This window comes from Aquila chrysaetos, chromosome 17, assembly GCF_900496995.4.
Source record: "Aquila chrysaetos chrysaetos chromosome 17, bAquChr1.4, whole genome shotgun sequence".
Taxonomy (NCBI): domain Eukaryota; kingdom Metazoa; phylum Chordata; class Aves; order Accipitriformes; family Accipitridae; genus Aquila; species Aquila chrysaetos.
Genome location: NC_044020.1, coordinates 5,755,545 through 5,777,959, shown reverse-complemented (window position 1 = coordinate 5,777,959; position 22,415 = coordinate 5,755,545). Strand labels below are relative to the sequence as shown.

The following is a 22,415-nucleotide window of genomic DNA, read 5'->3' as shown; positions in this document are numbered from 1 at the left end:
CATCCCACTGAGTGGGGGAGAGTGAGTGAGTGGCTGCGTGGTGCTTAGTTACTGGCTGGGGTTAAACCATGACAGTGCTGTATTGTTTTCTAAGTATCTAAGCTGTGCTGTAAGCCTCCGATTGCTCTACACTTGCACAGGATCCAGGACATGAAGACTTTGAAGCTCTCCCAAGCTGGATCTTCCAGGTGTAGGTAGCTAAATCCTGGGCAGATATCTCTTCCAAGTCATACTATCAGTCCCCCAAAAGAGCAATCCCGCCAAATGGACATACACGTACAGTAGTTTTATACCTGAACTGATTCCTGATAAAAATCAGACATTCAGTCTTCCAGTAAATTCAAAATACCCCCATTCTCCTCGTCTCTCTGTGTCCTCTGATCTACTGGTCTAAGAATAGGAAAGCTGTTGTTTCTAAGGAACTCGGGTATCTAACCTACATAAATACTTGCAAAAGTTCCACAAGACACTGCGTATGTCTTTAAAGACCTAGATATGGTATTTTGAAATATCTAGTTTTATGCACATGGGAATCCTAGCTTCACTGAAAATCACTCAGATTTACAATAATATTTTCCAAAGCACTGGATATGATTTACAAGTTTTACTGTCAAAGGGATTTAGTCATCTAGGTCATGTAAGCACTTCAGAAAGTGTTATTTTTTTCTGCTCCTGCTCTCATATGTTTCACACTGACTACTTTAGGTACTCAATTTCAGTATGACTCAAAAGTGTACATTCTCTCTGTAATCAATGGACATAGACAGTTCCTGCCAAACGGTAAGCCACAGCACCTAAGTCAGATGCCTAAAGTCAGTGTGAATACTTATCTGTGTATTGCGTCTACGTTTAGGCAAGCAATTTTGTGAAGGCTGGCCTTCCAATGTACCATAAGGTAAGGATATACCACAATTTTTCTTTCATTAATTGTTTGGAGACAGACAAAGCAGATAAGATTTTTTTCATGCATATGACTTTTCTGAACTTCAAGGCAGGAAGGGGCTGAGATATCAGATGGAAAACACCCACAACTTCTCTTAAACCACAAGAGGTGCAGACAACTTTCATGTAAATAACAGCATCATAATAGCAATTTATCTTCTACTCCACATCGAACAAAAGAAACACAAATGAAAAATTACCTGAGCACCATAGACTCGTTGCATTGCCTGAAGCAACTGGTTTGTATATTCAGTAAGGGTTCCTGCATCTTCTTCAAATACACTGAGCAAAGACCGAGTCTTCAATAGAAGAAAAAAAAGCAAATGGTTTTAGTCCTGAGTGAAAATATTACAAAGAATCATAAATGACTGTAAATAGATGGTAGCAAAAAATACAAATCAATCAGAAATAATAAGCCTTTAACTTTGCATGATTCTGTTTATTCAGAATCTCAAAACATATAGAAATTAGTCCTTCTATTACAAATAGGTAAGCTGAGGCATAAGGAAGCGAAGTGATAAAATGCTATGGCCAAATCCTGACTCCCAGTCTCTTGCTCTAACTAATAGACATTCCTCCCAAGATAATCAGGAATGTAAAAAATCCTGAATATCTGCCTGCTGACTACAGTAATCCAAACCACGTTAAGGACTCTGGGTCAAACACCACTGCTTGCTCACTTCTCTAATGTCAGACTGCATTAAAAGCACCCCTTTCCATGAGATAATTTACAGAGTATTATTCACTCTCAACTGTCTTGAGCAACTTTTAAAGGGCCACTGCCAAAGCTAGCTGACGTAATTGGACCAAACAACTGAGTGTTCATCTACAACAACAGGCAGAGAAGCATACACCCACTCAGAGATACCCTGTACTTTCTCCATTCTGCTAGCTCATCCTTGTCAGCAAATGGGGAAAAAAGAGCATAATGACTTGTGTTATCTTAAAGACATGAATTCCCTTGGTTTGTTTCGGTGGAATCATCAGGAACAAAGAATTATGTTGCTGACACAGCTCCTGAGATGGGAAACAAAGATATCTTGGAATAATGCAGAGCTCCAGAATTTGCTATATCACGACAATAATGAAAGAGAGAAGGCTGTCCCTTTAACAAAGTCATGACCCATCCTTAGTCTTAACTTTGGTAAATCCAATCTATTTGATGCTAACTGGTAATGTCTTTCCATCTGTACAGCTAATTTATATGACATTAACTAGTTTCATCTGCTTACATGAGGGGCACGCAAGAACTCAAGCACTTTCATAATCATGTCAGTCCTGCAACAGAGCAAGCGTTTTATCTATCCTCCTATTACAGGAATCTCTAATGTACCGGAAGTATCCATGTTCAAATCTGGAAAATTTATTTCAAAGATTTAAGATAGTTTTAAGTTACTCCACTACTTTAACAGAAGGCCCATGTACTTCCCCAAGGCATTTATTCTTCTTTGCAAAACTGCCCAGACTTTATGTTTGTCCTGAAAAACTCAAAATCAGCATCCTTCAAGAACCCTGGCCTAAGATTAACTATCATTTCATCTCTGGCGAGAAGTATCTAAGCCAGAAATAAGCATTGCTCAGCAGTTAAAGTACACGACTTGGGAGTCAGTACTTGGGTTCTGTTCTAGACATTGCAAAGGAGTACTTCCATACTTTGAGTAGCTCTAAAGCTCTCAACATTTCAGTCTGCTAACAGGCTAAGCTGCTACAATACTTCCTAGCTTAGAGACACTGGCAGTCAATGCATTTGGGAAACTAGTTAGAGATCTCAGCATGTAAGGAGATATGTAATACAAAGTACTGTTTTCAAATAAAGAGAACATAAAAACCAAAGAATGGAAAGAAGGCCAAGTCAATGAAATGAATACCAAGAACCCAAACTTATAAAGGACCTTTGTGCAGAACTTCCCTACAAGGACAGTGGCATGATTTTGAGTTTGCCACACTAAGTTATTATTCCAGTAATTGAAAACATATTGCTTCTCAAAAATATCTCGTTTCAAATGTTTTATCTCCAATGATGCATTAAAGCAAGCAAAACTAATGTCAACAAACTATCTTCTATCTATACAGTGCTTACCTTCCTTATTTTGTGTTACAACAGCACATGAAATGCACACGGTATAAAGATGGTTAAAAAATAAATCTAGGAAAGGCAAAAATGATAAAACTTGACACAACATTTATCAAGACAAATCTCAAGCCAAGAGTAAAAAGCTATAAAGAAATTGCCTGAAATAGGCTACAAATCACACATTTCTGCATGCTGGAAAAGGTTTCCAAGCACAGGAATGTCAGCTACATTCCTAAATCTTACTGAATTTTTGCAGGTTCAGTTTTTCAGATGTCTAAATATGGGTTGAGGTAGAACTGCTCTGGGAAATAATTTCTGAAAGTCTTGGCCTCAGTTATTAGCACATTCTTCAAAAAATAATAAAAACAATAAATGATTCAAGCAGTTTGGAAGTTATTCTTGGAAACTTGTATATTTAAGAACACCATTTTAAATCTGCAACAAAATACCAGCATGTGTGTATTTTTGTTGTTGCTGTTTTGACAAATTCTGGAATAGCAGCTAATGCTGCTGAAATAAACCAGTAATCCAAATATTAAGCTAACATTTACAAGGCCTCATTAATAGCACCATTATCTCGGCTTCTGGAAACATAGGAAAAAAATTTCTACTTTCATGTATTTCCCTTGGTTTTAGCATGACCGTTCACATAAATTTCTCTCCTATTTCGTGGCCAAACACTTCAAAATTAAGACAATTCTTATGGCCTTTTTCAGCCAGTGCTTGGGAGACAAATCAAGACAAAAGTACTATATGGTTGGGGAGAGAGAAATCAAGCTTCAGAAAACTGATGAAGAAATAACTTTGGCCTAATTCTCTTCTGTCTTGCATATAATTTACATACTTCACACAGTTTATAAAAAGTGAGGTTATATCCTCATTTTAACATCCCTTTGCATTGCTGTTACTGCACAGTGTAGAGGAGAATCAGGTCACTTTACACAGAAGTAAATGATCCCATAAGCTGCTATGCTGTAAGTTCTGTGGGACAGAGACTGCCTTTTTGCTTTGATTTTGTAGCACCCAGCTCACAGAGGGACCCTGTTGCACTGTGAATCTAAAGCTCTCCCCACGAAGAGAGTAATAAAAATATAAAAGACTGAAAAAAATAACAAACCCCCGTTTCCTTGCATGAAAAAACAGATTTTAGCAACGCTGGGCCATTATAAAAATTAAACAATGCCCCTCCCTCCCAAAATTGTAGGACTTGAACAAAAAGCAATGACCAAATCAAGCCAAAACATCCTGCAAATACTTGGGTTTATGCACAGCCTGGTATTTCCAGTAATTGCAAAGGAGATGCTAACAGCCTTCATTTCAGGTCAGAAGAAAGATGAAGACCTCCAAATTCAATTCAGTGCATTGTTCAGGTGCTTTCAGTCAGTGTTACATTTTTAATCATTGAAGGAAGTGTTGACTGAAAAGGTAAATGAGTTCACTTATCCTGTGTGTCAAGTTCTTCAGCTCCAGAGTGCAGCAGGGAGGTTAAAAACGTTAATAACTGCTCATAATAAATCTAGCACATTTTAGTAAACTCTGGAATACAGAGCAGTTCAGGCTGGCAAGGAACTCTGCAGGTCACTTTGTCCAAACTCCTATTCAAAGCAGGGCTGACTCTGACATTACATCAGGCTACTCAACACTTTTTCCCATCGAGTTTTGAAAGTCTCCAAGGATGGAGATTCCATATACGCCATATCAAACAGATGATGAAAATCATTCTTACTAGGATGGGATTTCATGGAATCACAGAAAAATTGCCTAAGAAGAGGTGATCAAGATAAGCCCCAAGACTCATTAAGTCCTGACGGGTGCATGTCCAAGCTTTCCTTCAAAATGTCTCATGACAGACTCCATAAAACCTTTCAACAATCTGCTCCACAGCTTACCTACTCATTCCTCCTCCTGATCCATCAGCAGATGAGTTAGGATTACAACACAGGGCTACAGGAAGCAGGATCTGTGCTGATATACCTTGCCCTCCCTTCTTCTTTCCCTGCTTCACCAATTACTTTTGTATCTCTGTCTGCACCACGCTTTGGCCTCGAGAGCACCTTGCCCACCCTTCTGTGAAATTTCCACGCTTTCCCCTTCCCCTTACTTCTCTCTTCCACCCAATCACCCCTCCTTCCATCCCCCTTTCCCAGCTCTCGAGGCCTCACACCTTTCCGCCCCCTGAAAACACCACGACACGGCACGTTCTTCGCTGTGGGGTTTCCACGCTCCTCAGGGGTCACGTCTGCAGCTGCATCGCCTCATGGCTCCCAGCAATGGGGCACAGCGCCGGGGTGAGGGGAGAAACGTCCTCCCCTGCCTGCAGTTGGGAAGGAAAGGGCAGCAACCGCCTGTCCTCATTTCTTGGACTCCTTCAGAGGGAGGTCATCTTCAGTGGGTCCACCTCACCTCATCTATCCTCACAGGAAACCCCTGTATCTGAACTACAGCCCTTGGGACTCCTCACCGGAGCAGGGACGCTGGCAGTGACATTCCTTCAGCCCACTTTTGTCACCTGGGCCAGGTGACTCAGCGCAGAAGCCTCCCTTTCCCTCAGGGACCTCGGGGGAAGCCAGGGCACCGAGCCATGCCCACCTATCCTTCCTCAACACACCTCACCTCTTCAGGGCAACCCTCACGCACGCCAAGGCAGGACAGCGTGAGGAAAAAGCCAAAGGAGGGGTTTCTCTGAGGAAGGCGAGGAGAACGGGCGCTGTGCCCCGGCCTCCTCACACCCCGCTGGGGTGCAGCCCTCTTACCCGGAGGCCCCCTCGAGCAGACACGGCCTGTTTTTCCCTGACAGATGCCCACTAGGAGACCAAAGCCTTTCCCCGACGCCACCCGGGTGCCGTTTACCTGCTTCGCGGCATCCCTGCTCCCCGACGGCTCCGGCAGCCGAAGTCACCCTGACCCGCTTCTCCGCCCGCCGGGAGCCCGCCCTGCTGCCTTGCCCTCCCGCACCGCCCGCTGACACCCCTCTCCCGGCGGCAGGACGGCTGTTCCCCTGCCCTCCCGAGGTGTCAACCCACCGCCCCGGCCGGACCCAGCGGGCTGCCCATCGGCACCGCCGCCACCTCAGGTGCGTCACACCGGCGGGGCGACCGGGCTCTCCCCCGGCGAGCGGCCGCGGCACGGCTGCGCCCCCCGCCCCGACTTCGCCCCTGGCAGCGGGCCGCTAACCTGCGGGCTGTCCTGCAAAGCCTCTTCCAGGAGGAGTTTGTCGACGGCGGGCATGTTGGCGCGGCGGGGCGGCTGGGCGCAGGGAGCTGGCTGCGCGGCGGCGGACGCCCGCTGGCACGCCCCGGCGGCGGGGCTCGGCCGCGTCCCTCCCCGCGGGGGCGGCCGCGGCTCTGCGCGGGCAGCGGGGCACGGCGGCTGGCTGGGTCCGCTGGCGGGGGTGGCGGTGGCAGCCCGGGGCCGCTCACTCCTCCCAGTTCCCGTCCGCCGGAGGAAGCGAGTCACGGGGAGGGCCGGCGGCAGGCGGGGAGGGGGCGGCTTCCTGCCGCCATTAACTCCTCGGGCCTGGCCGGCGCCGCGGCGGCCTTGTCCGTGGGGACGGAGGCCCCGGGTGGAGGGCACCCCTTCCCCGGCTGCAGGCAGCAGGGGCTGGAACGGCCTCCCGCAGCCCCGCTCTTGGCTCCGTCCCCCGGACAGTAGAAGGGGGGCGGGAAGGGGGATGCAGCAGGAGCACTGGGATCCCGCCTCAGCTGAGGGAGATCTCCCTGGCTGTGAGGGTGTGTGGGTGTGAGGGAAATGAGGAGAAGATCGCATCCTCCAGCCTAGGCTTGTGGGGCTTGAGGACTTCCAGCTGCGGGTGAGCCCTTTGCTGTGCCCCTTGGGGCATCGCGGCTCTCCTCAGGTGCACCGCAGGGCTGGGTGCTGCTGGCAGGGTCGGCCTGGCTACCGGAGCCCCAGGTGGCTCGGAGAAGCACCCCTGGGCCTCCGCCACTTTCTAGAACCAGTGCAGCCGCTGGCTAAGATGGGCCTGCTTACGAGCGGCCCTCGTTTGTGGCATCTGCATTCGTTCTTGTTTATGGAGAGCTCTGCAAGCGAAACGATGGGACCGCTCCAGGCAGGTCAATCCCCGCTCAGCCGTATCGCTACACTTGGGGGGTTAGAAGGGATGCGTTTTAAGTTACTGGTTCTTCTTGTACAAAGCAATGTTTTATTACTTCCTGACTGCTGTCTTAATTGCGTTTAATAACTTCAGCATTTGGACGTTAATTCAGATGCTTAGTTGAACAAAGCTAATGTTTTCAAAGTAAGCAGAGTCATGCTTGGTCTGTGAGCGTTTCATTATGTTCATGTTTTTGAAGGGTGGCCACTGCTTTTGGATGCCTCAGCTTCTCTAAAAGTCCAGAGTTACTGATCTGCAGATCAGTTGCTTCGTGCTTGTCAGCTGTAGCTTTTATCATTCCAGTGTGGCTCAAGACAAAAATGGAGATACTCAAAACCAGAATCCCGTTTAAGAAAAAAACATTTCTCAAGAGTTTAGGAAGAATCCTGCCAATCAAACAATATGCAAACAAAAATATTGGCTGTAAAATGGTAAGACGTTCTTGTCTTTGAAGAAACTAATGTTGCTTCCCTCTTTTAATAGAAGAAAATAAAAAAATGCAGCTTGAGTTGTAAAAGAACTCCAAACATTAGCATTGGCTTGTTTTTCCATTATAGTAAGTGCATCTAAATCCCAGTGGATTTTTCCACTTCTGTCATTCTTACACAATGGTTAACGTTTTATATGGCAAGAAAGGTGATTGCTAATGCAGATTTTTTTTTGCTAATTAAAAGACTGTACACAAGCAGGTGGCCTTAGGAAAGTTTTGCAGATCAGCTGGATGTTTGTTTGCTTTAATTTTGTATGAGAAGTGATCACTGAACCCTGTAATTTTGGCTAAGATATTTCTGTGGGTCTGACATTGATTGGTATTGCTTCTGAAGCTGGTGATATGACCTTTAACCCAATGTGCCAAGCCTGCCTTGGTATGACTTTGCTCCGCTGGTGCTGAAGCTGGACTCCCTGTTCCAGGCCCTTGAGTAAGAACACAGTTCTCACGTTCAGTCCACTTTTCCTGCCTGAATAAAGACACTGAGCGATAATAAAAATCACTGGCTAATACCAAAAATACCAAGTATGACAGTATATGTTTACGTAATGAGAAAACAAAAATAGATACGGCTTTATCATAATAATGTTATTTCAGAGAATTTTAGAATGGTGGAAAGAGGTCAGAGAAATTTTTTTTGCCTAGAGAATATGAAGTAAAGCATTAGCTAGGCTGTAAGAATCCATGACCCCTTCTGAGCTAATTTTGTCAGTCTGTGTTACTGTCTTATTTTTCTTTCTTCAGAGATTTTGAAAACATTATTTGAAATTCTCTGAGGAAGAGAAGACCATGCTTTATCAGATTTTCTATATCTGTTAAAGTAGCTTCAGGGCATTTTTTAACATTTCCCAAATACTTCTGTTACAACTCAGCCCTTTTCTTTCCTCCTCTAGTCTTGAAATAGTTCAGCAACAGCTCTTCCCCATTGGGTTGAAGTATTTCCTTCACCGGGAAAATGTTGGTGTGGTTTGTGTTTTTATTTCACGTTGTCTTCCATCCCAAGAGCTATAACCTTTAAGGTCTTATCTTGTTCCCCTTGATGGTTTTGTTTAGTCTAAGGTTCAAGTGTGGAAGCCTGTTGTCATTCCAAAATTGAGGATAGCTATTTCCAGAACAGGTTCTACTAGTTTTATTTAAATAAAACAAAAAGCACTTCAGTAACTACTGAAGGGTGACGCTTTTACTATCTGTCATTCTTTTTTGCATCATTCCTTACACAGCTATGAACTTGGTGGATTGCTTATTTATAGTGATCAAAACATTTTTATTGAACTTTCCCAACACAGTCCAGGTGGTTTTGAATTAAAAAAAATTAAAAAATCTTGCCTACTAATAATTGAAATTACCTTTTCCTTGTATTACTTATAATTACAATCAATTTCCCAGTCACCTAGTTTTATTAGGTCTCAAGGATTATTCTTCAGTCTTGATAACTCCAAATAATATTTCTAAAATAATTAAAATAACCCATAGTACTACCACCAAACATTTCAACAATTTATTTATACAACAGTAGTGACATTATAAAAAAATTAGGTACCTTTGTGTATAGGCAGACCTTTGGGTAGGGGGTGTCTAAGCCTTTGATACGAGAAGATGCTGTCTCTGGGTTTCATGGGTTTCTGTGCCGAGCACCAGTGCTGCCGTGCTGGGCTGCCAGGCCTAGGCAGCGCACTGGCAGCAGCCTGGCCAGTCCCGCTGCAGGTCGCATGCTTCTAGGGCACTCTGTGGTACCTGTGCTGCATCTGGTACCCAAGCCGGTTTCTTCAGAGCTGTCTCGGTAGCTTTACATTGCACAGTATTTCATCCCCCTCTGGAAGAGAAGTGGCGTGGCAGTTATCTTGTGTGGTCCAGGAGATGCTGACTGCACTGGGCAGTGCTAGCAGCAGACTAACAACACTTCAGCTCCTGTCTTCTAAATCTAGGTATTGAATGCAATACTCAGTTACTACGAAAAGTCTTGCTAGTGAAAAGCACTCTGATAGCTATTCTTCAAAGTCAAATTTAATGGGAACATTGTACATGTGGAAAGAGAGTAGGGAAGCGGCAGACACACTACCTAGAATCAATCACCTGAATGTTCAAAAACCTGTCACGGCAGTATGAACTGAGCTGGAGAACACTTCCAGTAAGCAGACCAATTAATTTTTATGTGCGTATTCTGTAACCTACAGATGATGGTGTTAAGATAAATGCCTCTTAGAATGTGAAAACTTAAGGTAAAAACCCTGGAATGGCCAAAATGAAATTGATATATAAGGCTTATAAAACTAGTAAGAATTAATAGTATCAAATAAAATCAATAAATAATTGAGCATTGAGTATGAAGTAATTCATTACATGAACTAACTAATTGTACTGTTTCTAAGAAAAGATGGTGCTTCCTTCCAGCAAAAGCCTGAATATAACCCAAAAATCTCATAGTTGAGAGAATGAACAATTTTAAAGGAAAGAAGAAGAATATTTGGATTGATCTGTAAGCTCAAGATTTGTCTGCTATATGAATCTCTTGGCAAAGTGATCTAAAATCTTCCGGTACTACTGCAGTTTTGCAGAAATTAGTGCATCTTCAAACTTGAATTTGCGGTTTTACGTGTGACAGTCTTATTCCTGTTTGAGGCTGGTCAGGAATATCCCTTGGTAACCAGCCAGTCAAGTATGGTCTTCCCCAGACTGCCTTTGCTCACATGGCAGAAGGGACCCCAGTGTGAGATGGCAGCTGGGGACTGTGCCTTCTGCAGGACTGGAGGGTCTCGGTGCCATGCTTCCAGGTTTGCCCAAGTGCTTTTCCACCCAACTGCCCAGCGCCAGCTCGGGGCTGGAAGCAGCAGTGCTGAACCTGGATGATGCTGTGCGTGAGTTAGTAAGCCCTGCCAGCTTTAATTGGCCTGTTTGGAAACAAGGCAGCTGTTGTGCATCCTTAGCATAATTTATTTCCAAATTTGATAATCCACCCAGTATTAATGGAGCGCTGACTATAATTATTTTTTCTGGTTAGACTAGTTACAGAGTAAGTCATATTGTATTGTGTTTTCTTTCTCATATGTTCCATTATAACTTTAAAGAACATATTGCGTTATACTTCCTTTTTGGCTTCATACCTTATACTTTACAAGAAATTTCTGAGCAGTACTGTGCTAGTCACATGTTTGCTAAGTCAGCTGAGTCTATTTATGCATTTAACACAGTGTCTAGCTAATATTCTTATTCTTCTTCGTGCTCGGTGACAAAGAAATCTTTGAACTACGAATGATTTTTAGAGGTGTAATAATTTACCCTAAGTTGTGCAGCTGTCCTGCATAAATATAGAGGGTGTATTAAATGGTAGTAGCAATAAATCACTTCAGATTAATTCTTTAAAAGTGAAAGATTTGAAAAAGAATCTCACTATTCTCACTACCACAAGCATCCCAAAACAATTTTTAATAGTATCTGAAGAAATTATTGGTTAAATTAATAATAGGGCATCTAATGTACAGGAGAGCTCTTGGACACATAGAGAAGGAATATCTTGTGATTTTGTGTATGACCCAGAAGATAATACCAGGCTGAAATAAAATTCCACTGAAATTATTAATTGCCATGTAACCAAGATCTCATGCTCTTTGTTTTAACGTAAAACACATGGCTTTGTTTATTGCCATTAAACACATTAGTAATATGCCAGAATGGCTATGTACAGATGTACTTGCTAGTGGGATGGATCAAATTAAAATCTCTTTGAAGGTGAAGGGTGTAACTGCCATCTTTAATTTCATGCAATTTAAGGACAATTACATTCTCTCATGTAACCAAGTACAGCTGCAGCCTCCATCCGCATCCAGACTAAGAACATGGTTTCGAAAGCCGGAGCCTCTGATGACAGTACTGGCTAGAGGTATTGCCACCGCTTCCCCCACGCCTGCCTCTGCCCTGCGGTGCCTGGCTTCCAGTGGTGTTGGCATGACTCTTTGCTTGGGAGCCTACCTGATGAAGGGCGTCTGGTTTAACAGTTTGCATTTGCTTTGCAAGGAACAGGAGGAAGCGGAGAATGAGTGGTTCGTCAGTAGGTAGAAGTATTGAAATATTTTAAGCTAGTATTATTACCTTTTGTCTACAGTTTGTGCAGTGCTTGAGCAAATGTTAATATACAGGCTCCCTTCTCCTTTTAGCTGTGCTTTTTGTAATGTGTGTTGCTCCCTACCTAGCAGATGCTTCCCTATTTCAGGTGATGGTCCAATGGAGTTCACAGGGGTATCTGAGCTGTGGTGAAAAATCTTACTGTGAAATACAACAAGTAACAGACAGAATAATACAAGTGCTTCGTCAAAGAAGTGTGCATGTGCTATGATTCTGTAGATTAAAATAAGGGACCTCTAATGTCTGGCATATAATTGTTTTATGAGATGTTAATAAGTAACCTGTTAGGTGTAAAGGTTACCAAAGGTTACAAGGAATACCATGTTGCAAATGCTGGCTGGATCTGCAGGTAGGACTGTCAATTCAGTGTCAGAGAGAACACTGACTCAGAGCCCTTCTTTTATAGTCTTTAAAATACAACATTAATACAAATATTGCAGGCAAATGCACTTAATATTGTCACTGTGTCTAAAGCCAGCTTTTAGCCTATATTTTTTTATCATGAGATCACCTGAAAGACCCAGGCTGTGCACTCTGTGTTTCCTTTTGAATGGAATTGAAAAGTTCATGTTGTCTTAACTCTGATCACTCCCTTTGATTCACACTCCCTTGGCATCTTTCTAGGGCTGCTTAGGGTAAAAGAGCTGAACAATAAAGTCATAACACTTAAGGCCTATTAGAAATCCACAGAAGTCTGCTAGTATTATTATATCCCTTTTGGCCTTCCTGCTTGCTGTTTGGGGTCTTTTTGTTCTGCGTACATAGCGTAGCACAGGGGGGTCCTGGTCGATAACTGAGGCTACTGAAGACTACAGAGGTCCCAAACAGCTCTCCTGGTTGCTTCCCCCTTAAGCGGAGCCTGCCTGCGCTGCCCAAGGCAAAGGCAGAGCAGGACGTGGTGGTGCAAAAGGGTGTCATCTTGTGTTTTTAGAGAAACAGCAGAAAACCCAGAGGTTACAGAAAGCAGTAAGGAAATGGGCACTGATATCACAATGTGTTTCCTGAAGGGGAGTGACTCCGCGCAGGCTGCCAAGGCAGTGTCACAAACACACATACACAGGCAAGTGCTGGCATACCAGGAAAATACGCTGCTGCATTGGCAGAAGGTTTGGACACTCCCGATCTACCTCAGCAGGAACCATCTCCCAACCTCTGTGTTCCTCCGCAGTGCTCAGATGCTTCCAGCTTTGCGAGATTAGATGTTTCCAATTTTTCTTCCTGTGACGGCCACTTAGAAGTTATTCTGCTGTCTGGAGAAAGCCAGATACTGGAAAGCCTTTCCTGTCATATGACAGGACCGATGTTGCAAGTGCAGGGTTTGCCAGACAGCCAGAAGCGCGCAGCGTGTGCACTGAGATGCTCCATCCAGCATTGCTGCTGGTGGCAGGATTGTCACCCTGGCACGCCAGTGGCTTGCTTTCGTGGGGGCCAGTCAGGAGTACAAGGGGAGCAGAGATTTGAATGATTATAATAGAGGTTGCAAGCCACGTGTTGTTATTATGTTGTAGCTCTTAGAGTGTCTTTGTCAGAGATGTGCTGGTCTTACAACATGGGAAAGAGCACAGCCCCTAGGAAGGCCGGCAGCAGGGCCAGACTGCTGCTGTTAGCAAAATAAGTCTTGGCAAACCTCTCAGTGCACTCATGAAGTTTTTCCAGGATAAAGGCCACCGTGAGCAAGGTACAAGCAAGACGAATTATCCCACCAGGCCACAGGCAGCTTGCTGGCTATAAACTGCGCACTTTACGTGACTGTTTGAGCACCTCGCATCCAGTGCAGTTTGCCTTGCAGCAGAGAAGCTGCCCTGCCCTTTTGCTTTCCACCATGTGATTTGTGATGCAGGCAGGTGTTTTGTAACCCCCGTAACAATGCCGTACATTACCCGTGTGCTTGGCTACCTGGCTGCAGTCCTGCAAACATAGAAACTTGGGTTTAGCCTGTCAAATTCCTGGAGATTAATCAGGCATATAAATGTTGGCTGGATCTGTAAATAGTTTTCCAGTTCTTTCAGATTCATTTATGGTAATGCATTGCTTATCCTTGTTTTTCTTTCACTTTTTAAAAACAGAACATTTAGTTGAAGGGTCACATACAGTCATTATCTTTAAATACTCTGTAAACATAAGTGCTGACAAGATCCTAGGTCAGCAAGCCTCTTTCGTTGTGAAAACCATGAAGTGTGCAGACAACATGTACAGCAGACAGAGTCAATAGGACCTAATCATGAGTTTTTCTTAGAGGGGACCAATGATTCCTAATTAGTTTTTCACCCTCTCAAATCAAACCTGTATGAAGTAGCAAAAAGAAAAAAGCCCCAAGCAGAACAGCAATGCATATCAGTGACTGGGAGAACGTGAATAATAATGTTCTTGTCAGCATTTAAACTAACTTAATTGCTTTGAAAGAAATCTATGACAAAAGAAAAGTCTCCGGAGTTTTGCAGCCCTTGCCCGAACAGAACTGCTTGTGCGTACAGTTTTGTTACATTTGATTTACACAGCGTTGTAGCGTTGCCAAATGGAGCTATGTTCAGTACTTTGAAAGCTAAATGGAGAAAGAGTGGCTTGATTTCAAATAAGCACTCTGGTTATTGTTAGGTTTGAGTCCAGATCTCTTCTCGTTTACACTGTTGTACATTTGGATCGCTGCTGCCGGCACGTGTGGTTTCACCGTGTTGCAGCCTTCTGGGGCAGGTTTGCTGCGAGGGGCTACCGGGGCTGTCAGCTCCCTGTCAGCGCTTCCCCGAACGACATGTGCTTCTTGTTAGGAGATGAGAGAAATTTTGGTTTTGCTGGAAAGGGACTAGTCCCTATCATTGTGGAGGAAAGAGCAAATGCAAGTCCTCAAAACCTAAATGCGCGCTAATCAGAAATCAAAGACGCGCATCTCCACAGCAATTACTTTAAGCTAAGTTCATAATTATTACACAATCCCATGCATTTTAAGAGCCGCAAGTCATGATTTTTGGACACATTAACAGATGCAAATACTAGTAAACAAAATACTGGTGTTTTGGGAGTAATTTCAGGGATGTGTTGAGGAACAGCTGGTCTTGGATTTTGATGTGTTGCCTCCATTGTGGTGTTAAACCTAGAATGAATGAAACTAGATAAAGTGTTTAATGGAGAGATTCCCAAACTTGTCTGTTTCTGTGTCTCTCTCTACCCTTTGCCTCTACTTGTGGATCCAGAAGCTAACTCCATGTTAGAACAAGGGTGAATTGCTTCATCTTTATTAATATAAGTGAGAGGGGATTGTCCCCTTTTATAGGTGCTAAAAGGATGTCTCCTAGTTACATCATGTAACTAAACATGCTGATTGCTTACAGTTTGTTTTATTTTATGTGTACAAATACTCTGCTCTTACAAATATTTCAAATTATGTATACAAAAGCCTTCTTTGAGCACTTAAAAATTACTGGTATTTTATCTGTCAAAAATCACATTCTGGTTAAAATTCAGTTAAAAACATACTTTTGCTCTTTGTCAGTCAATGCAAAATAATATAATTGGCATACGTGGGTGTCTTTTTTGAATAAGCTAAGACATACTACTTCCATGTTGCTAATTGTATGAACAACTTCTGTTTACCGTATGCCTAATATGACAGGAGTTTCATTTAATCAAAATGATTAGCATCTTCTTGTATTAAATGCATATTTAGATAAAGAGGTGCTGTTTTGATGGACATACAGTTTTTCTTCTTTTTAACCTGGCTGGTATTTGCTGAAGCAGAATTCCATTTTTTCAATAAAATGGCACATAAAAGTTAGGAAAGTCCTACCCAGTGTAAATTATATGTAGCCACTGTAAAAATACTGGCAAATTTTAGCCTACCTAAGTTTTGAAAAGATAAGTTGTTAATTAAGCAGAGTGGATAAATATGCAGATTCGATAAAGACTTTTTTGTCATGAGGATGTATCTCCTGTTTCTACAATCTGCAGGCACACAGCATACAAAAATGAGGCAGCAACTGTGCTATTTGGCTTCATTACCAATATAAGGCAAAAGCAATTACTACATGTGGAAAACTGGAATGGAAATCTATATCAACAACAGAGGAAGAATTTACATTTGAAAAAGTGCGTGCAAATGAAAATAAAGCAGGGATACCATCTTCCCACAATATTGAGCAAATACTAGCGTTGTGTGCGGAGGGGCCTCTCTTGAAATAAAAGTGTGGGACTCCGTAAAACAGACTGGTGTATTGTGCGGAGGACCATCTCCTGAGACATGTGCCTTTTCTTGTATACAATTTTAAGGCAAGGAGTTTTGTCACAAGGATCTAGATCAGGTTGTCTTACACTATTTGAGTACTAGTTTAGGCTTATAAAATGGTGCAAGTGTGTGTTAAGTACACATCAGTGGGATTAAGCATGTGCCTGAAGTGAAGCACACGCTTTGTTTCAAAGGGATGCACTGCTGCACTGGCATCTCAATGACATCTCAGTATAAAGGTCCTTCCTCTAGCATTTTGCCATTTTTTATCTTTTCATTTTTGTGATCCCTTCTTTGTTTGTAAAATCTGATTTAGCTGCATCTTGCAAATTAATTTATGTAGTGAGAGACAGGGGAAAGAGATTACTCTGTCTGCATAGCATATTAAAAGAAGAGAGTAAGACGCTTTTCTCCTCCAGAATAGAGCTTCAGGAGACTGTTATCAGCAATTATAAAATGAAGGTTGAGCGACCTCAGAGGTAGGAAGCACTGTTATGCATCTCCTGTATTTTTATAAGACCTCTAATAGAAGGATCTAGTACAGCATACATATCAACCTTTTAGGCACAGAAAGGATTCCAAACTGTTTCTGAATATACAATGTAAGCATTTGTCCATTTGTTATTTTCAAGGGCACCTACCTTGGATTGTAGCAGCAAATGCACCAATGCTAAGCCAAGCATCTTTTTCAAATGGAAGGGAGGGGAATTAAGGAAAATGTGTCCATGAATTTAGAATTTTATTAACTAAAAGTCACTGGGATTCTCTATTTGTATCTGGAAAGGGAAAAGGCGAGGTAGTTACCGAACTGATTCTGAAGAAATAAGACATGGCAGGTCAGAATTTGCATTTGGGTAAAGCTCTCCAGAGAGCTTTTCTTGTTTTCTTCTGCCTTTCTCAAGGAGGACTCTGATGTCTCAAATGTAACCATTTCTTGAAAGCTGGTAATTCACTCTCCTAGGCCTGAACATGCTGCAGATGTTGGAACTGTATTTCATTGCCACCGATATAAATGCAGCTGTTTAAGGAGACTGATAAAATATACCTTCTAAACCAGCTCTGAGGTTTATATAGTGATCCTCACTCAGACAGGGATCCCATGAGCTCAGAGAACACTTGGTTACACAGCCCAAAACTGCATCGTCCTTATGGCTCTGAAAGAAAAATCTTGCAGGGAGTGGGTAATAGCTGAGCTCAGGAGCAAATTCTTCAAAAGCTCTGTGCAGCTCTGTATGCTAGATCTGGACATTTTTAGGAACAGACATGACACTGATGTGAACATACTAGTGTTGAATTATGACTTATTTCTTCCCCATGAACTTACCTTTGAAAGTTTTACTCCTGAACTGTCTTTCTACCTTGTGAATCAGCTAAGAATCATATGCCCTGGACTGTTAGCTTTTAAAAACAAAGGGGATTTCATGGCTATGCACAATAATCACATTCAGAAAGAATTACTGCAAAATTAATTACTATTTATTGTGTCAGAGATTGGGGGGGTGTGGGGTGTGGTGTAGAGCTGGCATATCCACTAACAGAATATTCACATTTCTTTCATGCTTATTAGGTCTCTACTTAATGATATGCTTGTGTTTCTTGCTGGCTGACCAGTGGGTTCCTTGTTCATTTCTTGCCAGGTGTTTTAGGGGATGCTGCAGTTTCATGGATGTCACTGATTTTGTCTCAATCCATGTCTGATTTGGCCCAATAATGAGAATTTTATTTGTGACTTCCATGAGAACAGGAACAGATAGATGAATGAAAAACTTCTTGCCTTAGGAAGAAAGGTTTAGTGGGCATGGTGGTGTTGGATTGATGGTTGGACTCGATGATCTTGAAGGTCTTTTCCAACCTAGATGATTCTATGGTTCTGTGAAAAAAACCTTTGCTCTTGGCAAATACTCTTTTTTCTTTAAACTGAGGAGTTTAAATTATATTTTTTTAAGTCAGCTTCCATGGACCATTATAAACCAACACGTTCTATGGGGTTTTGTTTTTTAAATAGAAGGACTCATCATTTTGATTTAAAAGAAACACTCAAGTCAAATTTTCCACTGTCACTGCAAGGAGAAAGACAAATTGCTTTTCCTCTTAAGTTCTTGCAGTTTGATTCTGTTCTTCGCTGTGTTGCCATAATAAATAATGTCACGTGGATGATTTAAGGCTAGCTGGTAGTTGGCCCATCTGTGGTCTGCTCACTTCAGCAGTGGGCTCAAGGTGAGGCAAGAAGAGGAGCTTGGGGTTGGTGCTGAGAAGCTCCCACAGCAAGCGTGGGGCTCCCAGGCAGCCAGAAAAAGGAAGAGGGGCAGATTGTATAGAAAGCTCTTTATCCACATTTTCTCATTGCTAACAAGGAGTGCAAGGGGGGACACACTGCATGGATTACAGTAAATCTATGACGATGGGCAAAGCAGTTTGGCCGCTCCCTCCATGCAGGGTCCCTGCACTGCTTCTTGCATAAGCTTGGTATTGCTAGCAGAATTTAGTCTGTAGAATGTTTTAAATTCTTTCACAGAAAATCTCTTTTAAAGTATTTTGACTACCTATTGATACAGCTGCCAGGAAATGACAGCTTACCATCACTGCTGCTAACTAAAGATTAGTATAGGGGATATGGCATACTGATTCTTTGCTGTTTATTCTACAATGAAGAACAAAAATCATAAATGGTGTGGAGTGGGGGATTGATTCTTCAGTATTTATCCTGATACAAGGAACAAACCATCAACAGCTGAAGCAGGCAGGAGCCAGGCTCAAAGCAAACAAAAGGAGGTTCTTCAAATCGCATGTGGCTGCGAAGCGGAACATGGGATGCTTTGGGTGCCGAGGGCTTAGGTGGGTTCAAGGGTGGGCAGGACAGGTTCATAGAAAAGAAATCTGTTAAGGATTGCTAAATATATAGCAACCATGTCTGCCTCAGGAAGACTCTGCACTGCAAATGCTGGAAGATGGGAGAATTTGGAGGGGACATACCATATAAGTTTCCTGTGTTCTTTCAGCTGCTATCAGACACAGGATCCTGAGCAAGGTGGCTCTTTGCTTTGACCTGATACAGCTCTTTTTATGTTCCTGTTAGGCACATCCTTTTTTTCGATAGTAATCCTATCCCACTGCTTCCTACTTTGGCTTCTCTGTTATCTCACCCATCAGCTATTTCTTGTCTTTCTGACTGCCAGCAAAGATGGAAATTCATTATACGTCCAGATGGTACCTTGCACAGTTGGAGCCAGACTGGCGTGATCATCAAGTGCTATCACAATATAAGCATTACTAAGAAATACTATAGAAACATGGGGGATTGTAGGTTTTTTTTTCTTTTCGGTGGCCTCTGGGTTTTGCTATAATTGTCATTTGGCTTCTGTTCCCCAAATCAAATTTGTTAACACTTTTTGTTAAGAATGCAGTGGGTTTTCTGAAAATGTTCACAGCAATGTAGAGATCTCTGTATACAAAATTCTGAAGCATTTTCCACTGCCACGTAGTGGGCACCTTTGACTGTTGCAGAATCATAATTTTACTAATGAACTCTTGATCTGTTCCCCCCCCCCCCTTTATATCAATGAAAATAATGTAGTATCTTGATACATTGGGCTCTGTTTACTGACATGTAAGAGTAAACAACCCCCAGTTGACCCAAGAGTGCTTTTGTTCATGGTAGACTGGGGCTTGGACTAATGAATTTTTCAAGCAGAATCATCCTTGCAGGTTTACTGGGAAATTGAAGTGTAACTGTCTGACCTTTGGTGGCTAAGTGATCACAACCACCATCTATGCAGCACCATGATATTTGAACAAGTCAGTGAAAACTACTAGCCCAGGTTGCTAGCCATAAACCAACAGTGCTAGCAAGACTGTAAAACTGTCCAGGGAGGAATATAATACATGGTAGCCTGAAAACAAGGGAATTTGAACTTGAAAACACTGGAACTGAGAATCCACCATGGACAAGGTGGTTGCATTGTTTAACTCTGACAAGAGATTTGTAGTGCAACTTTTACAGTGGGAAAGTTTGGTCTAGATTGAATTCCTGTTGTAAATTTTATTAGGAAAAAATTAATCTCAGGATGCTAACTACTGATGAAGAACTGACAATTTTTTCAGGACGCTTTTGGTTTTGAGAACATCCATATCTAAAAGACATTCTTCAAAAGAAAATACCCAGAAAATGGTAATTAGCACTATATTTTTTCTATACTTGCTTGAGTTGAGATACAAGCCTTTGCAAGCAAGGCTTTTTTGTTAGAGCTTTTTTGTTTTGTCTGGGTTTTTTTTTTGTTAGAAAAAATCATGGGTGAATAAGGTTTCTACATGGATGCTTAGATAAAAAACAATTTGAGAAAGTATACATTCTTGTAACAAATAAGGGCTGTTTCCTAATGCACAGAAGTAACTATGGGATTTAAAAATCCTTCTCCATAGACCTGCATACCAGCTTGACAGACAGATTGTTTGGATTTCAAACACTCAGACTAGCAAATATGTCCAAAAAGAGAACAACACTGGAATTTCAGATTTGGATAATCCCATTAACCAATCTGTTTTCCCATCTGGGTAAATTTTAAGTTGATTTAGGGGAAGAATAACAAAGCCCTTTCACACTACACCTGCTGAAATACTTACAGAAGCTCACAACCATACATCTCCCAATCTTCCTCAGAGGAGATGGAGTATGCAGGGTGTGTGACAGCAGACACCGAGAGTTTGCTGATGCAGGGAACGCGCTGCTCCATTCCTTTAATGCAAAGTGTTCATTTAATTAACTTGATTATGCAACTGTATTTTGCTACCAGTTATTTTCAGTAGTAAAGTGAAATGTTCAGTTTGTGTAGAACACAGGTGAAGTTGAAACTAAAGCGTGTCTTCTCATTTGAAATTGGAGGCACCTACAATACAGCTGCCAAGAGAGAAAGTTTGCCTTGGGGCCTTTCTTTTAAAAGGTGCAGGAGGGGCTGACTCATTACAATCCCAGACAGATATAGAGGAATATATCACATTTCCTTTGTCCTAAGTCCCCTGGAACTGCTACTAGCTCCAGCTTTAGATGGGTGTGCTGGAAGCTTCTTGCCTTACTGGACTCAATGCAGCCCTTAGTTTGCGCACACAGGGTTCTTGGCTTGTGTACGATACACTGAACTTTTAAGAGGAGTGAGAGCGCTTAGGAAGAAGTTATAGCATCCTTCTGTCATCCTTAATACTACTGCAGGTTTCTGAACCAGTCTCATATCTTCTCCTTGTGGCCAGGGCAATGGCTCGGTGTGAAGGCGTCTTCACACCAGGGGATTTTTGCCCCCAGCTGCCTCTTCTAATATGTGAAGAGATGGCTTGGTTTCTGTGCTCACCGCAACTGCTTCCTCCCAGGTAAACTACATATTAAAACCATGTTCATAGATTATTCCACAGTGTGGCAAGTCTATGGTCGGTGTGAGTTTCTGGGATTTTTTGTTCGTTTTTTTATTAGAAAACCGTGTGGAGTCTTAAGCAGCATGTCTTTCAACTTTGCTTTCAGAGCACCCTTTCTTCCTTCTTACCTCTGCCGTTAAAAATTCACTTTGTGGTGATGTTTGGCACTTGAAAGCTGAGCCTGAGGATTTATTTGTCTATATGGGATTTTCAGAAAATTTGCCATCAAAAAGAGGTGGCTTTGAACCTTTGTGAGATTTTTTTTCTGAAGCCAAATGCACACAATCGCGCTGCTTGTCTTCTTGGGGGCTGCTGGTGGTGAAGGAGTTGTGTAGCCACGCATATGTGCCCGTTAGCCCTGCCTTATTAAATTTTGAACTGATTGTTCGGGTTTAGGCAGTTTGTCAGGAAGGTATAGGCAAAGACCCTGAAAATACTGACTTTCTACAAATGTCATGAAAATAGGTGGCCAGCCTGAGGAGGGAGATCCTACAAATGCCCACCCTGTTCCGAGGTGTGCTCACGGCTGGTTAGACAGCAGCAAGCCCGTGCAGGTGTGTGCCCCAGGGGAAAAATCCATAGGAGCCTGGACGTTATTGACTCTGCTGCTTATGGAGCTGCTTGTTTTAATACGTACTTTTTGGGAAGTCTGTAAGAGAACTGTGATGTCTTTCTTTCCCTTCTCTGAATAGACTGAAAGATCAGGCAGCAGTATTTTCTATCTGGTCCTTTTGTAGTAAAGACAGTTACCAGTCCCATGGATACGTGATGCTCATACTGGTGTTTATATGACACCCTAAAACACCTTTCGGAGCCCTTAAACAGATTTGCTGTAGCAGTAATATCTATCTAGCTAGAATATTTGTGGTTGCATCTGGCTGTATCCATTGGGTTTCAGCTCCCTGGTCATTTGAGAGGACGGAGCAAGAGTAAGCCATCAAGGTTTGGAAGTATTTTACTTCTCTACGTGGAAGACAGGTTTGGGCTAGCAGAAAATAAGTCAAATTCTTTTGTGGGAATGATACAAATTTTGAATCATAAAAGATTGCTTGCAGACTTTGTA

At 42.5% G+C, this 22,415-nt stretch overlaps 1 protein-coding gene across 4 annotated transcripts in view; it reads right to left on the bottom strand.

Moving 5' to 3' along the window:
- The window catches only part of APPL2 (adaptor protein, phosphotyrosine interacting with PH domain and leucine zipper 2), a 39,904-nt gene extending 33,496 nt beyond the window's left edge, over positions 1 to 6,408 (bottom strand). For all 4 annotated transcript variants that reach the window (XR_005930779.1, XM_041118228.1, XM_041118229.1 and 1 more), the window contains exons 1-2: positions 6,191 to 6,408; positions 1,143 to 1,241 (exon numbers count right to left, since the gene is read on the bottom strand). Coding sequence is in view for 3 of the 4 variants with exons in the window: in XM_041118228.1 (XP_040974162.1) it covers positions 1,143 to 1,241; positions 6,191 to 6,244 (153 nt within the window). In the remaining variant the exon portion in view is untranslated. The remainder of the gene's footprint in view (positions 1 to 1,142; positions 1,242 to 6,190) is intronic.
- Between the last annotated feature and the right edge of the window lie 16,007 nt (positions 6,409 to 22,415).